Source organism: Phalacrocorax aristotelis, chromosome 4 (assembly GCF_949628215.1).
Source record: "Phalacrocorax aristotelis chromosome 4, bGulAri2.1, whole genome shotgun sequence".
Lineage (NCBI taxonomy): Eukaryota > Metazoa > Chordata > Aves > Suliformes > Phalacrocoracidae > Phalacrocorax > Phalacrocorax aristotelis.
The window spans coordinates 71,226,270-71,241,794 of NC_134279.1; the positions used below are offsets into that span (position 1 = coordinate 71,226,270).

Genomic DNA, 15,525 nt, shown 5'->3' on the forward strand with positions numbered 1-15,525 from the left:
AATTTGTTTCATTTTCAGCTGAAGAGTTGCACCCGGCTTGTGTCGTGCAATTGTATGCTCCTCAATTCCAAGTTTGAAACACTACTTCATGTATGGGAAAGCTAACTGTTTTCTTGCTAAACTAAAGCTATCCTTCTTGTTGAACAAAATCAGAGTTCCTTATTTTCCTTTTTCCCCATTTGTTTCTCCTCTCATCCTCCTTTAAAATGCTATCGCAGCTTCTTTTTCCAGTGTCAATAAGTTGATATCTGCTGCTTGCACAAGAGAATCAAATTTGTGACTTTTCTACATCCTTTCTAGACATCTTGGTTCCTACTGCTCTGTTAAGTTAATGGTGATGAAGTGGCTCCAGATCCTTTCTGGAGTCTGGGAAGTTTCTGGGTTTGTGCCAGGCCTTGCAAAAAGAGTCACCAAAAAAAAATTAATAAACTTAGACTTTATGTTAGAACAGATTCTGGAATTACCTTTTACCAGGAGTAAGCAGATTCTAACTTCATCATGCAGTAGGACATGATGAATGAACAAATGGTATAATACAGTTATTGGTAACAGCAAGAGTCTAAAGTTCCTTCCAGCCCTCTTCAGATCTCCTTTCTGGATGCTTAGTGCTCCATGAGGATGTCTACTCTCATCTTTGCTTCAACCACTTATCCATTCAAGAAAGTAGTGTCTGGTATAAAATAAGTTTACAGGGGTTCCATAGTTTATGGTGGCTATGAGGCTTGGAAAAAACTTTGGTGCTAAATAGTGCACCGGTATTTTATTTTCTTTAAGTTCCTTAAAGCAAGAGGAAACTAACTGCTTCCCTTGCTCAGCTCGCATGCTTTTGTAGTCATTTTGATAGCTTCAAAATTTTAGGCCGCTAAGAAGTACAAAGGGCCAACAGCCATCTCAGCAGTCTAGACTCCAATTTGGTTTGCTGTTAAGCTCTTCCTTGGGGGCTTGAGGGACCTGACTACAACCTAAACTCAGAAAGACTGGGTTAACTAGCTCTCCCATATCTAGCATGTCTCAAGAGGATGTGTGTACATGATGGGCTTTTCTAAGAGCCATTAATGTGCATCTGAAGACAGCAGGCTTTTTGTCTTGAGAACATTTATCTAAATTTATTATTGTAGTTAAGCCTGTGAAATGAGTTTTTTTTAAGCTTTATAACAATTTTAATATGTTATGAAGTAAACTTCAGTCAGTAAAGATGATTACTATATCGTGTGCAGGAAGGGCACAAAAGTCATGCAAGTATGTCTTCTGTGTGAAAACTTTTTTCTCTTTAAGAGTGATATTATTTTAATGAGCATTAAGCAAAATCAATATAAAACACCTAGATTTAGAACAGTTTGAGAAGCATTCTTCCTGGACAACCCACACATACATGCATGGGAAAAAGAATTTTAACTTGAGCAGATGGTATGGAATTGACTGATTAGTATAGATCAATATTTGTAAAGGATTTTTTAAAATGAAACTTCTATGCTTCCCTTTACAGGCTTATGATAAAAAAATTAAAGTTATTGTTAGCTGTGGAGTCATGGGTCACAATCTGATCCAGTTAATGGTCTCTGAATATAAAAATGCTGAATCTCTTACCAACAAATTTTATATGGGCTCTTAATCTGGTAGGTGTGCCCTAAGAATGCTTATACTATTGAGTCCTTGACATGGATAAAGGAACTTGTGGGTTTTGTTGGGATTGGTACCAAACTTTTTAGTTCTGAAGATGCCTAGGACAATGCATTTGGCAATGAGGATATTTTACTGGCAAAACCAAGAAATGTTTATGGATCTTGTGACTTATTTGGCCTATTAGACCTGGCGAGGTACTTTTCTTGACTGCAGTAATGCAATGTAAGCGTGTAACTCCTTTAGGAAGGGCTGTCAAGAGAGGAAGGGAAGGGGGGTGACTTACATACATTGGTTCTGAGGTCAGTAGTGTAGGAGATCATCTGCCATAAACCTAGGTAGTGTGAAGAGGGAGATAAAATTCAGAGGGGTCAGCTATATGCCTTAAAATCAGGAGAATCAAGTGGGAAAAACACATTCAACAGCACATAGTCAGCCACATACAAAGCAAAGGATGTCATTGTAAAAGAGGGAGGAACTTTGGGACAATCTGAAAAAGGATTGGTCCAGGTGGCTCTTGATATGTGCTGATCATGGCAGATGATGAAAACACCTACAAAGACTATTACCACTAACTTTCTAATGAATAAGACATTAATTTGCTGAGATTTTGAAGGGTGAAAGTATCTTGTATGAAAGAGACCTTAAAAAGATGGAGTTCACAATGACAGTATAAAAATCATGAGGAGAAAAACAAAGGTATAAAGTAAACCAATAAAATTAAGACTTGGTATACCTGGAAGTCCTAGAAGTAAATCAGAAACAGGAAAAATGACTGCAGGATATTTCTGAGAGACAGAACTAACAAGCTTGGAAAGGAAGAAATGAAAAGATAAATGTCAAAAAGATACTGTTTAGTAATGGGATTTGTCATTGTTTGAGTTGTTGGTGAAAAGACAGTTAAAGGAAAAATACAGATAAATTTACACTGCTTCAGCTAGTCATAGGGATATTCAGCTAAATATCATGAGGAGCAGCGACTCATTTGAAAAAAGCCTAGTAGAATACTTGTTTGAGAACACAAAGTAGATAGAAAATATATAAAAGGCAAACACATTCCTATCTTTTTAAAGAGAAAAATGGAACCTGGGGTATTACTAATGAGTCTCTTAAATTTCCTCAATAAATGTTTTAACCAGTAAATGGCATGGATGCACAAGAAAGTGAGAAAGATTCTAAGTACTGGTTTGGCAAAAAGATTGCACGCTCAAAATAGCAGTCAGTGGCTTACTAGAGGAAAAGGGGGATGATGCATTCTTCTGATGTGGGGAGTAAAATACACATTTATGAAAATCCCTGATGATACCAAACTGGGAAAGTCCACAGCTACACTGGAAGACAGGATTAGAATCAAAAGGTTGTTAAATTGGAGAAATGGTCTGAAAAATAAAATGGAATGCAGCAGGGACAAGTAGAAACTTCTAAAGAAAATAATAATCCTCTTCAAAAGCACAATGTGAGGACTGACAGGCAAGGAAATGATGTGAAACAGAAAAGCATCTTCAAGTAGATCACAAGCTGAGCATAAATAAGCAATGACACACTGCAAAAGACAGCACTGTGATATATAAATAGGAAAGGCCTTCTGTAAGGGGAAGTAATTGCTCCTCTGGAGCTGGAGAGCCGCCTGCTGGAGTACCGGGCTCAGCTCCCATTTTCTTGTATCAAGAAAGATGTCCTGAGGAAAGCAACACAAAGATCACTACTTTTGAGAACAGAGTGATGGAACTGGGGTTATTTTATCACATGTACAAAAAAAAAAAAAAAAAGGGGTGGGGTGGGGGAAACTTGAAGAAGAACCCAGCAGTTTTGCAGAAGCCATGTTTGTAGTTACAGGACATAAGGAAGAAGCTGTGCTTGTCCTGTAGGCTCTGGTGAACATGTGATGACCTTAAAACATGGGAAGAGAAACTGGAGAAAAGAATTCTAACCAGAAAATGAGCTTATTATAAGGCTCAATTGTTTTCAGGGAAGCAGAGGAAATTCTGTTTTGGAGAGATTTAGAGTGTAGGAATAGTGCGTTGTGGTTGATTCCAGCTTTCTGCGAGAGTAAAGATGAGATGATCTCATAGGGTCCATTACACATATATCTGCAGTGAAATTTGACAATTAGGTGACTTGCAAGTAGGTTTTAAGAATATAAAGCCTAGACTCAGCTCCCTTTGTTTATTTGTGACTAGCTTCTTGAGCCAGATGTGTATTCCCTGGGTAGGTGATGAACTGAAATTAGGATCTGATCTTTTGGAAAGGGATCTCAATGGGTTCACTGCTGCTTTGAATTCTAAATTATTCATGCGTTTCTTGTATTCTTTCTGAGAGTAAGGAGTTGCAGAGCAGGTTCAAGGAAATTTGTACTTAGAGATTAATATGACTTTTACTTTTTCTGTGGTTCAGTATGAAACTGTCAAGTCATAACACTTCAGATAATATTCAGATAACAATGAGGCTTTAGTGTTTATTCTGTTCAGATTCTGCAAAACTCTTGTCACTGCCTTGATCCTTGTCAGCATACAAAGAAGATGGAGACTCCCTTTTTACACGGAGTCCCATGGAGAGGACAAGGGGGAATGGACACAAGTTGCTCTCGGGGAGATTCCGATTGGACATCAGAGGGAAATTTTTCACAGTGAGGACAGTCACCCATTGGAATAATCTCCCCAGGGAAGTGGTTGACTCGGCCACGTTGGACACCTTCAAGAGTCGTCTGGACAGGGTGCTGGGCCATCTTGTCTAGCCTGTGCTCTTCCTAGAAAGGTTGGACTAGTTGATCCCTGAGGTCCCTTCCAGCCTGGGATTCTGTGAAATATTCAATGCTCATGTTTTCAAATTAGTAGCTAAATCCCAAACAGTCTATACTGAAAGAAATATTAATTTAGATTGAAAGTAATAGCTGTTTAGATGGGTAGCTGGAAAATTTAATAAAACTTTTTGCAAAATACTGGAAGTGCCCTTTTTTAAGGACCTTCAGACAGATAGATTGCCCTTAAAACTGTGACTCAAGCTCTGAGAAGGTGCTTTGCATGAATTTTGATTGAAGAATAAAGTTCTGGCCAATGTAACTTTTCTAAGGAGCAAATGAGTAATCTGTCATATGAAATTGTTGTTGACTTCTGTCTGTAACTGTAGGGAAAAACTTGTGATGGAAACAAGGAAATCAACAAAAATGCTGCCTCATACAAAATTATTAGTTAAGGAACAGCAAAAAAAGCATACTAATATTTTCCCTTACACAGATTGTTGATAAAATAAGATTCAAATTGTTAAGCAAGTCCTATACCAGTTCCTGGTGAAGGAGAAAATGTGTTGCATATTCATAAATGCTCTCTAAGAAATTTATTTGAGGTTGCAAAGTAAAACTGTTGTTTTCTGCCATGAAGAAAGAATAAATAAATTTCTTAATGAGCTACTTGTACGAGCAATCAAGCTCTACCTGAGGAGAAATATTTCTATATATATAACAAACTATAGATAAAACAAATATTTGGAGGTTTGTGTTTTTATTTATTTATTTATTTATCAACATGAACTTTCTTTTTAGTATATCTGTATACATAAGGAAGGGGGGAAGGAACCCCACCCCCTTATCCTTTCTGAATCCTATGTTTTGTTTCTTGGCTTTTCCATTTGTGCATTTATCATTCGGGTAATTAAAACCTCATCTTGCAGATGTGACAGTACCAGGTTTATCATTCATCATAGGGGTGAGTCTTTTTTCTTGAATGTCTGCTTTCATACTTCTAGACCTGGCCTTTCCCCACCTTGGTAGTAGCTCTTTCCTTACCTGCCTCAATGCCCCTGTCAAAGATATTCCTAAAAGTTGGTTTAGTATCCTGTCATACAGAAACTACAGTTAAGTTTTATCTTAGGTCAGCAAACCAACAGCATCACTTACATGTGCTGTTCATCAGGCTGCCTGCTGGTCACAGTCGAAAACCATGGTGTTGGATATGTCCCTTGCTGTAGGGACACGAGCAAAAGAGTAAAATGCTTCTCTTGGGTATTTGTTCTGGTAGGCCCAGCTCTGGAGTTTGAAGTGTGTTCCCCAAAGCAGCTTGCCCCTTTCCCTAGATCAATATAACTTGATATTCTGCTGCATTCTCGCAACGCAGCTTCATCAGCTAATGAATTACTGCTGTCCATAGCAGTCCTGTGAAGAAAGCAGCAACACAATAAAACCGTGTAGAACAGTAATCTATCTGCCTTGGCTGCTTTATTTCAAATAGGCGTGTGAGTGGAAGAGGTGAGGAAAAATCTCATTAGCTGTAGGAAAGGGCATTCATGGTGCAGGAAACAATCTTTCACTTCTCTGCTTTGTTAACAAAACACCGAATTGCTATTCCATAGTGATGCTGGAGATCAAATATGCTTAAATATGTTTAATATGTTTAAAATGGTCATTACCCACTTAAGCTGACAAAATCTCTGCTTCATGTTAGCTACTTTACTCCAGCCAGACTACAGAGTCGTTCCACTGTAATTTGATCTTTGAAGCAGCACTAGAAGTTTTCGTTGAAAAAACATAATACTTGCTTTTATTCCTTTAGAAAGTATTTGTACTGACGTTTGCAAAGAGTGGTTGTTCTTTTGTATACCGGAGGTTTCGGTTGAGTTTTTGGATGAAAGACCTAAGTGGACAGCCCTGCCGTGGCATGAAGTTCTTAGGAAGGCTCACTGGAGAAAACAGACATAAAGTCATGTTGGAAGGAACAGATGTGAGCTAGATGCCAGTGAAAAACATAAATGCTATTTAAAGTTTTGAAACTATTTTACTCTTTCAAACTCTTTTACAAACAATAGCAAACATTAAAATGAATTTTTTTCTGCTGTTGGCTTAATTCTCAGTAGGCGACAGATGAGAAGGGGACAGAAGCAGAACTGAAGTTTTAGTTTTTGCACCTAACTGCACAATTCTGACGTGAATCTACTGAAAATTCAGAGACAGTTGAGACTGAAATCTGCCAGGATTTGGGGGGAAGAGAATATTTTGTAACTATAACATTACTGTGGTGTTTGTGCTAGCGAACGCTGAAGTCCTCAAATGATTTTACATATTCTCCAGAAGCTCTAAGAGAAGCCTCAGTTACCACGTGTCTAGCTGTAAAGCAGGAAAGGAAACCCATCAGCAAGACTGCGAGTTCAACAGCATTGCAGTTGGTTTTGCCTTGTTGTCTTTAAGCTATACTTAAGAATAAAGTAAAATAAATATGAATGGTTTCAGAAAGACTTGCAATTTCTAATATTAGTACAATTGAGAATAATAGCTATTTAGATCAGTAGCTTGGAAAATTATTAAAGCTTTTCATAGAATATGGAAGTACATGTGAGTATGTGTGAGAGGAGGAGGTGGCATAAAGTGAAAACAATTTTAAAAAGGAAAGAAAAGGAAGGTAGGATCATGGGACTATTCAGGAGTTGGTATTTCTTATTTGCTAATTAAGGGTACTACTTTAATTTTCAGAACTTTTCATGATGACAGACTACAATTCTAGCAAACATCTAAGGAGAAAATGGTTTTCTTCAGTGAACGTACAAAATGGGTATCAGCTCATGTCCCCCATCCCCTCCCACACAAAACCCCCAAATGGCTTTAGTATGGGTAGGGTGCCTTTACGTCCACCATTTTGCTTTATGCATCTGACCTTAATGCTGATTTAGAAGTAACACACGTGATTCTACGAGGGTCAGTGTGGGGGCAAGAGGGCCAGGCCTGAGCTCAGGCTGAAGCCCTGCGGGGCTGCTGCCGCATGCTGCCAGAAGATGTGTCTGGCTCTGATTCATCTGATACCGAGGCAGGGATGGAAGGACACGGGAGCAAAGGCAGCCTGCAGCCAGCATCAGTGCAGCCGCCGAGCCATCCTGAAGCCGGTACGCAGGCTCTGATGGTGCCTGCGCCCAGGAAGCAAGACTTGTGCAGCTTGTTCTGCCCTGCCAGACTCAAGCTGGCTTTGCTTGTAACCCGCTGTGGTTCATCCCGCTTATCACATGCGCAGGCATGAGTGCAGGTGCAACACCAGCGCTGAAGTTAATAAAGCATTATGTCTGTGGAGTTTAGATGCCTCTATCTGTAGTCAGCAGCAGAGTGAGGCTTCCATGATTGAATTTATTTGTAAATGCATATATTTCTTATGAAGTCCTGCTTCAAATACCCTTGAGCTTGCCTTTTTTCTTTTTCCCTTTTTTTCTTAAACTGTGGTTTAACTTTCTAAGAACTCCCTTTTCTGGAGTTGGGGTTAGAGCTTTTGGAGAGTGGTTCCAAAAGGACTATGCCTCAGTGTTACGAGAGGAAACCAGCACAGATAATGTCAATATCTGTTATAGCAGAATTTTGTGGGGAAAAAAGTTTAATCTGGCAGACGCTTCTGAATACAGCACACACTGACTGCTTGTTTGGTTTGAGGGGGACTTCTCTTTATTAAGTAAAACGTATTTGTAGGTTAGGTTCTATAGGTTTGTAGTTCTACAAAAGAAGGAACAAAAGGAGGCTCATTCATTTTCTATGCATAAATGTTTTCCGGTTTACAGAGGAGGAGGCTGGATAGAAACTCAGTGTTGGTGCTCATTTGTTAATGTTTTTTAGTAGCTAGTTGCATTATAGTTCGGTTTTGAATCATTCTAATACCTACAGGGGATGTTAAAAGCTGGCATTATCTTCTGCAGGTTAATGGGATTACCACAGATGCAGTCATAAAACCAGGGACGTGTCTGTTGTGACAAGCTTTTGGTATTTTAGCCATGTCCATTAATTTTACAAGGAAAGAGTTCTGATAAATTTAAATTAGCGTTAAAATATGGAGGCAGGGAGGAATATTTCGGCATTTTTAGCATAAAGACAAATTATTAATCATCCTCATAACCAGTTTTTCCTCATGTTGACACATTGATTTTCTAGTTTAGTTTTATATTATCCCGTTGATGGTAACGGTACTGCTAATTCACCCTTCCAGAGTTTAAACATTAAATTTTGCTGCTTTTTGTGCTTTCTTTTCTGTTCTGTTTTACAGTGAACTATTCGGCATGTTGACTAATGTTTTGTTTTATTTTCATCTCTTGGGTAGCTATCTGCTCTCTCTTGTTTTTTACTTAGTTTACACAGTGTAAGGCTGGTATTCATCTTTTTGTTCTGGATTTGTACAACTCTGTATCGGCAAAGTATGAGCCTCTGCGTGGAGTTCGTACTGAGTAGAACAGTTCAGATAATGGACATTCTGTTGTGGTTTGACAGTCCTTAGTATTAGAAATTGAACAGTGTGACCTCTAAGACCTAGGAAATTGGTTGTAATACCAGCATTTCCTCCTTTACATGTAAGTATATTATATATGGCCTAATGATTGTTATTATGGTCTAAACACTTTCTTATATTGAATGCTAATCTGCAGAGAATGAGTGGCAGCCAGGAAAAGCAGTGCTGGTGGGAAAAGGCGCTCTATTCTCCCCTTTTTCCTGCATCACAGTGTGAAGGTAAGAAGCTATGGCTGTTTGAACCACCTTGCTGTTGCACCTGCATTAGAATCAAATGCTCTTTCTTAGAGATTTGAATTATTGCAGATGAATTGGAACTATTTTTAAAAAAACTGCAGTAAACTTCCACAATAAATTCTTTTATCTGAGAGAGAACTGGGTTGCTTCAGTTACATTTGTACTAGATCTCTAGCATGCTTCTAAATAGTTTTAAATGAAAGTGCTTTTAAAATAGTCTTAACATTTATGCAAATTGACTTAATTCCAGAGCTTGGAATTAAGTAAATAAAATATTAATCTCTGACACTGAAAATACTTTTATTACACTTTTTTAATATGTTTCAACCTGAATAATACTTATTAGGTAGCTAATTTTATAAGAATGTGAAAACCCGATAATTACCTTTTATGGGTTCGCATAAATAACATGCCAGTTACTCAGTGAACGTGTGGAATTTCTCTCAAGCTGGGAAGGAAGGGGATTTGCCTCTTGGCCACTCCTTTCACAGTGACAATCCTGGGAATTTTTCTGTCCCACACAGAGAGTAAGTCCAGGCTGGGTAGGCAGGCTGCTCACAAGCGGAAGCAGGTGTGTTTCCAGCGCTCTTGCTTGCCTCCCAAGAATTTCTTGCATCTGACAGCTGGCCCAAGCCCAGGTTTTCAGTGGACAGTCAAGAATCCAGACAGCTTTTTTTGGCCTACATGCCGATTTACCTTTTCTAGGGAGAAGGCAAGAAGCTAAATAAGAACATTATGTATTCTGAATTTACAGGTTATCTGATGCTTTCTGTTGGTAGAGGCTCAGTGCAAGAAATTTTTGATCAGAGACCTGGTTCCTTAATCTGGAAGTAGATTAGCCAGTAGTTATTACTGAACTATTTTTGGAGTGCACCTTAAAAGGCAACCAACTAAACGGTGTTCTTGGTGCTTAAAATGACCTGCTTTGGTGTTTAGCACAGTTAGGGTTGCCTTCAAGAACATCTTAACTCACTTCACTCCCAACTATAGAAATGTGTTTGCACAGTGAAAGAGAATAGATTGATGCCCCCAGGACTTTGATTTGCCCCCTGGACTGCTCACAGAACCTCCCGCATTAGAAAAAAACCTCAGTGTTTACAAAGGAGAGATATTTAGTGTCCTTTTGTAAAGTTCCTCACCCCCTGTGATAACTGCAAAAGTATTATTGGTGTGCTAGCAGATGTAGTGACTCGCACACTTGAGTATATATTTTACACAGAGTAATCTTAGAACTCCTGTGAGTGAACTGGGTTGTCTTTTTGCTGACGCCTGCTGGTGAACCTGCCTAACTGTCTCAGTGCTTCACCACCTTCCTTCTGCAGAGGAAGACAGAAAATACAGTGCAAAATACTGTGGAGTCCAGAGCCTGCCTGTTGCAGTGGCAGAATTTATGTGAAGTAGAAGAGTTCCAGGATTTCCTCTGTCAGACTAAGTTTAACAAAATTAGAGCTTTATCTCCAGAGCTAATGTTATTCTCTCACAAATCTTTAGCTGTATCCAGTTTTCTGTATGGGCATTTTGTATATATGGATATTGATGCATATGATCTATATATATCCATATATATATCCATATCCACACATATTGGTATATGATTACTCTGGTAAGTAGAAGCCACAGCCGTTCACATCAACTTTTTTTTTTTTTTTGAGCATCAGTCAGGATCAGGCTGCTCTCGCAGTGTGTTTTGTATGGCTATAGAAATAGGGATGATCTAGAACACCGTGCAGTATCAGAATTGAAAAATGTACTGCGCCATTTATAATAAAAAAGTTGTTCTTGCTCTTTGTACTTTCCTATTTTAAATGTTTTCATTAACTAACGAGATTATTACTATTACTACTACTACTACTTGGTTATCCAGGTAAGATTTGATGAAACTTCTATAAGGTATTATGCTTTTCTCTTTAAGATTGTCAAACTATAAAATCCACCCCATAGGCACAGAGTTTACATGCCTTAGATTGTGAATTTCAAGAATACTTCTGTAGATGGTTTCGGTTTGGCTAAATGTCAGTAATGGTGTTCCTCAATTCTGTTTTTTCTTCCTTTTTCCTCTGAAACGCCCCCACAAACGCAATGTAAGAGTGTTATACAAATGCCAAGGGAGAGAATGGTGTAGGAGAATTTGCAGATGTAAAGGAAATATCCAATGATGATGAACATCTTTTAGATTTTAATATGGTAAGTGTGTCATTGGTCTGGGGGAAGAGTTTTTTTGTTTATTTTGTAAGGGTGTGCCACCATGTCTTTCCTTTCATCACAGTTTTCAGTCTGGCCTCCAACAAAATTCCTGTTAAAACCTTCAGAAGCTTTTCTTTCCTTACTTTGTGTTTTAATCTCTTCTGTGTCATGAGCATTCTTCTGAGAACTCCTCAGTGCTGTACTTCAGGGAGTACAACCCTTCGTATCAAGGGCTGTGCTGCTAGTAGTTCAGCAAACTCTGTTTCCTTTGGGAACACATGGCTTTTGCTTGTTGGGTGTGTTAAACCTGAGTCTTTTTTTACTCAACGTCTAATTTCAGTAAGCGTAGAGTGGGCTGATGTGATGTGTGCTGTGAAGGCAAAAAGGACCCAGAACTAAAGGCGTAAATGGAATGTGTGCTGAATTCTGTCCTGCTTATGAACAAAGCTTGATTTTTTGCTGTAGGGGAAACCTTTGTGTACATGTACACTTACCAAGATACCTTTAAACTTTTTAGTGATGATAGCACTTATATTTACACTGTGACATGCTTGCTATAGCTTTAGTGATTCAGCTGAGAATATATTGGTTTTGCCTGAAGTTCAGTCAGATCTGTGCTGTGTTTTCTTGATATTTAATACTTACTACCAAATTTTGGAGATAACTGTTATGTGGAAATCGTAAGATGAAGGAATAGCAGAAAATACTAAAGGCCCCACCTTTTTTCCCTGCTGTTCTGCAGTCCTTTCTCCATAGTGGACTAAGTCGGGAAGTGTAGGATTTGCTCTGTAATCGTGACATCTCTCTTGAACAACTATGAAAAGATATAACCTCCTGGCTCAGAAAAAAGCAAGCATGTTTTTTATTGTTCCCCATCAACACTGTCAGTTTAAATCCTTAGGTTTCTTCTGTTTATGAAGCAAGATGTGCGGATGATATAAATGCTGAGGCAAAACCAAATGGCTTCAGGAAGAAGATCTACTCCAGTGACAGCTCCAGCTCTGAAGACACAGCTTCGGAAGGTGGAAGTGAATGGGCTGATCCGTGTGAGGAGGAGCTTTTTTCTCGAACTCAACTCTAAAAACTGCAGAGTAGAACAGATGATTTAAAAGTAACATGAGATGGAAAACTATCCTTCTTGAGGGTCTGTAGCTCTAAAACAACAACTTGAGTTTCCTCTTCAGTTAATGGATTCAGATGTGTATTTATCTTTCTCTTCTTGCTTATTTTATAGATGAGGACACAGCTGTCCCGTTGAAGATTTTTTTTTCCCAAAAAAACTGTTAAATTCTTGGCTATTTGAACTAGACTAGATTGTGTTGTCAAATCAAGAATGGATGTGCATGTGCTTGTCTTAGTAGGACCACTGCTTTTTTGCATCTTAATTGCAGTTATTTTCATTCGTAACTGTAGCCCTACCACTATTACTATCTTCTTAGCATCGCAGTGTCTACAACTACTTCTGCTATTCAGAGACTTCAGCTTTCTGCACATTAGGCTTTGTTCTTTAAGAACTGGGAGATAAATACTTAACACTGTAATCTATCAGTGCCTTTCTGAATGCAGGAGAAAAGCATGAATGACTTGTCCAGTCTTCATTCGGTAAATCTCATAACTTTGAAGTAGGAACAACAGGGTTGTGCTTTAGAGACTTACAGAAACTGTGTTTTCTATCCTATGAATCCCCCTTCCCACAAACCAACACTGCGGATACCATGGTTTGTATTTTTGCTAACTGGAGAAGCCAAGGATTTTTTTTTTTGTAGGGATGGAGGCAATGTGGGGCTTTTTTTTCTCTTTTTTTTTTTTTTTTTTTTGTCCTTTTTAGCAACTTGCCAATGTGGGGCAGATATTTAAAAAGTAACACCAAAAATGATAAACCACTGGGGTGACGTGTGGATTGTTGTGAATTTTGTAACGAGTAATGAGAGTGTTGTCTTGTTGCAGATGATGGCATTCATGTAACCTGCAAAAGCATCTGGTACTGAACTTGATCCTGAATGACTGAAACTATCTAAAATTCTCAGAGTGTTCAATGTTTTAAACGCAAAGGGTCGGTGCTTCACTTGAAAGAAATCCTGTGGCTGCTGCAGTTAGCTGCTGTTGTGGCTGTAACTTAGTAAATCTCGTAGTTCATTTCGTGTTCCTGAGAGAATGTGTGGGGCAAGTTCTGTGTGTGGTGGGTGGGGGTAGGGGAAGCGATGACTTATACATGTGTGATTGCAGTAGTGATTGTTGCTTTATGTGACTTGCTTTTAATTTTATTTTGTTAACTTAGAAGTCAATACATTGTCAAGTTGCATCTGTACAAGACTATCAACTCCTTGTGCTTTTAACACATTATGCAAGGTGTATAAGCCAGGAGGAGCAATATTTGCAAAACTGAACATTCTAAGTTTTTACCGACTCATAGTTTAAAAAACAACAACAACTAACTAGTCTATACGATAGCAGCATGTCTATAACATCAGGAAGTGCAGAAAGTCTAATACTGACTTGAAAAGCTTAACCATTAATTTTGACAGGCAATAAACCTCATGAGAACTATAGCTGTTTGGAATGTGAGCTGAACTGCCTTTGAAATATGTTCTGTGCTAGAAAGGGTTTCTCAGTAACTGGGTTTTGTTGCCTTTATTCAATTGATAACGTAACAACTGAAATATGTGGCTGGGAAACTGTGCCATTCATTGCACAACACTTTTATTGAGATCCTTACTTAAAATTGGCTTGGTTTGTCCTTACCCAGGGAGTTTTTGGTCCTCCTCTTAGGCTATATTTTAGGGTTTGTATTCTACAACAAATCTTTTGACACTTTACAGTTTCTTTTCTTAATTTATTTGCAGACTTTGGATAGATTTTTATATATTTTACTTTCTTCTGGAGCTTCCTTGAGAGGTTGTTTAGCACCTGCACTGAGAACTAGTTAACTGTAACATGAAAGTAAAAAAGAACTTTACACACAAATTCTTCAAATCACTACAGTGAAGAATGGAATAGAGCTTCATTTGAGATCAAGGAATGACCAAATGGACATATTTCAAACACAAACTTCAGCTCAGTTAATTTTGGCTAGAGCTGCTTCTTTGGTAAGAAAGGGCTCAAAACCAACAAAGGTGTTGCTTATAGTTACATTGTGGCATGTAATAATTCCAGCACCTTTGGGGAAAATAAAATCATATATTGAGCTTGGGCAATAACAAATTGTCTTTACTTGTTTTCATAGTTTAATGGCTAAAGCTCTAAAGCTTTCAGTGAGAGTTGAAGTGTGGTTTTTAGTTTTTCTGTATGGATAGAAACACACACAACAACAGTAACGACAACAAAAGCATTAAAGGTTGGCATACGCTGAACCGCACTGTGGTATGAAGCGCATTGCATATCCATAGCACTGAAGTATCAGTTTTCCATTCCTGGGCTGAAATTTGTTTCTACTTTTTGCTTCAAGTGGTTGTATTGTTCTGATTTCACGTACACCAGAGTAACTGATTTTGTTTTCTTGTGGAGTTACTTAACACCGAATAAAAATATAAAAGGACAATTGGATGGCGCGTGTGTCTGTGTTCATTTTCTTTGGCTAACCTATATAACTTAGATACAACAGAGCAGTTAAGAATTAAACATTCTGGAAAGAGAGCATGAGGTATAGAATAGAATCATAGAATCAAAAAGGTTGGAAATGCCTCTAAGATCATCAAGTCCAACTGTCAACCCAACACTACCATGCCCACTAAACCATGCCCTGAAGTGCCACGACTACATGTTTTTTTGAACACCTCCAGGGATGGCAACTCCACCACCTCTCTGGGCAGCCTGTTCCAGTGCCTGACCACTCTTTCAGTGAAGGCATTTTTCCTAAGTAAAAAATTTTTCCTAAAATCTAGTATCTAGTACCGGAGTCCTTTCTGTTGCTATAATTTTTTAATCTATTTTTTATTCTTTTTCAATACAATGCTGGAAAATTAAACACACTGCATGTGTTTTTTTTTTTTAAAAAAAAAGACAAGCAAGCAAAAGAAGCTTAGTCCCCACTTTAATTATTTCTGTAGAAAATGTCATAACCTCCTTCAAAAAATGCATTTTTAATGGCAACACCATGTTTAGAGAACATGACACCTCTTTCAAAAAAAACCTCAAAACAAACAAAAAAAAGCAAACCCAGACCCTCTCTCACATATCAGTAAAAGAATTTTTATATAGTATGGGATCTAAAACAGCAGACTTCATTTCTGCTTTCAACTTGTGCT

General features: G+C 38.2%; 1 protein-coding gene across 4 annotated transcripts in view; it reads left to right on the forward strand.

Moving 5' to 3' along the window:
* Positions 1-14,824, forward strand: part of KIAA0232 (KIAA0232 ortholog) — a 72,413-nt gene extending 57,589 nt beyond the window's left edge. For 3 of the 4 annotated variants that reach the window (XM_075091922.1, XM_075091923.1, XM_075091925.1), the window contains 4 exons: positions 8,998-9,079; positions 11,184-11,281; positions 12,183-12,327; positions 13,229-14,824. In XM_075091922.1, coding sequence (XP_074948023.1) covers positions 8,998-9,079; positions 11,184-11,281; positions 12,183-12,327; positions 13,229-13,269 — 366 coding nt within the window. In that variant the 3' untranslated portion in view covers positions 13,270-14,824. Of the gene's footprint in view, positions 1-8,997; positions 9,080-11,183; positions 11,282-12,182; positions 12,552-13,228 lie in introns of those variants that run through there. The other variant, XM_075091924.1, reaches the window with a different exon arrangement.
* Positions 14,825-15,525: the final 701 nt, after the last annotated feature.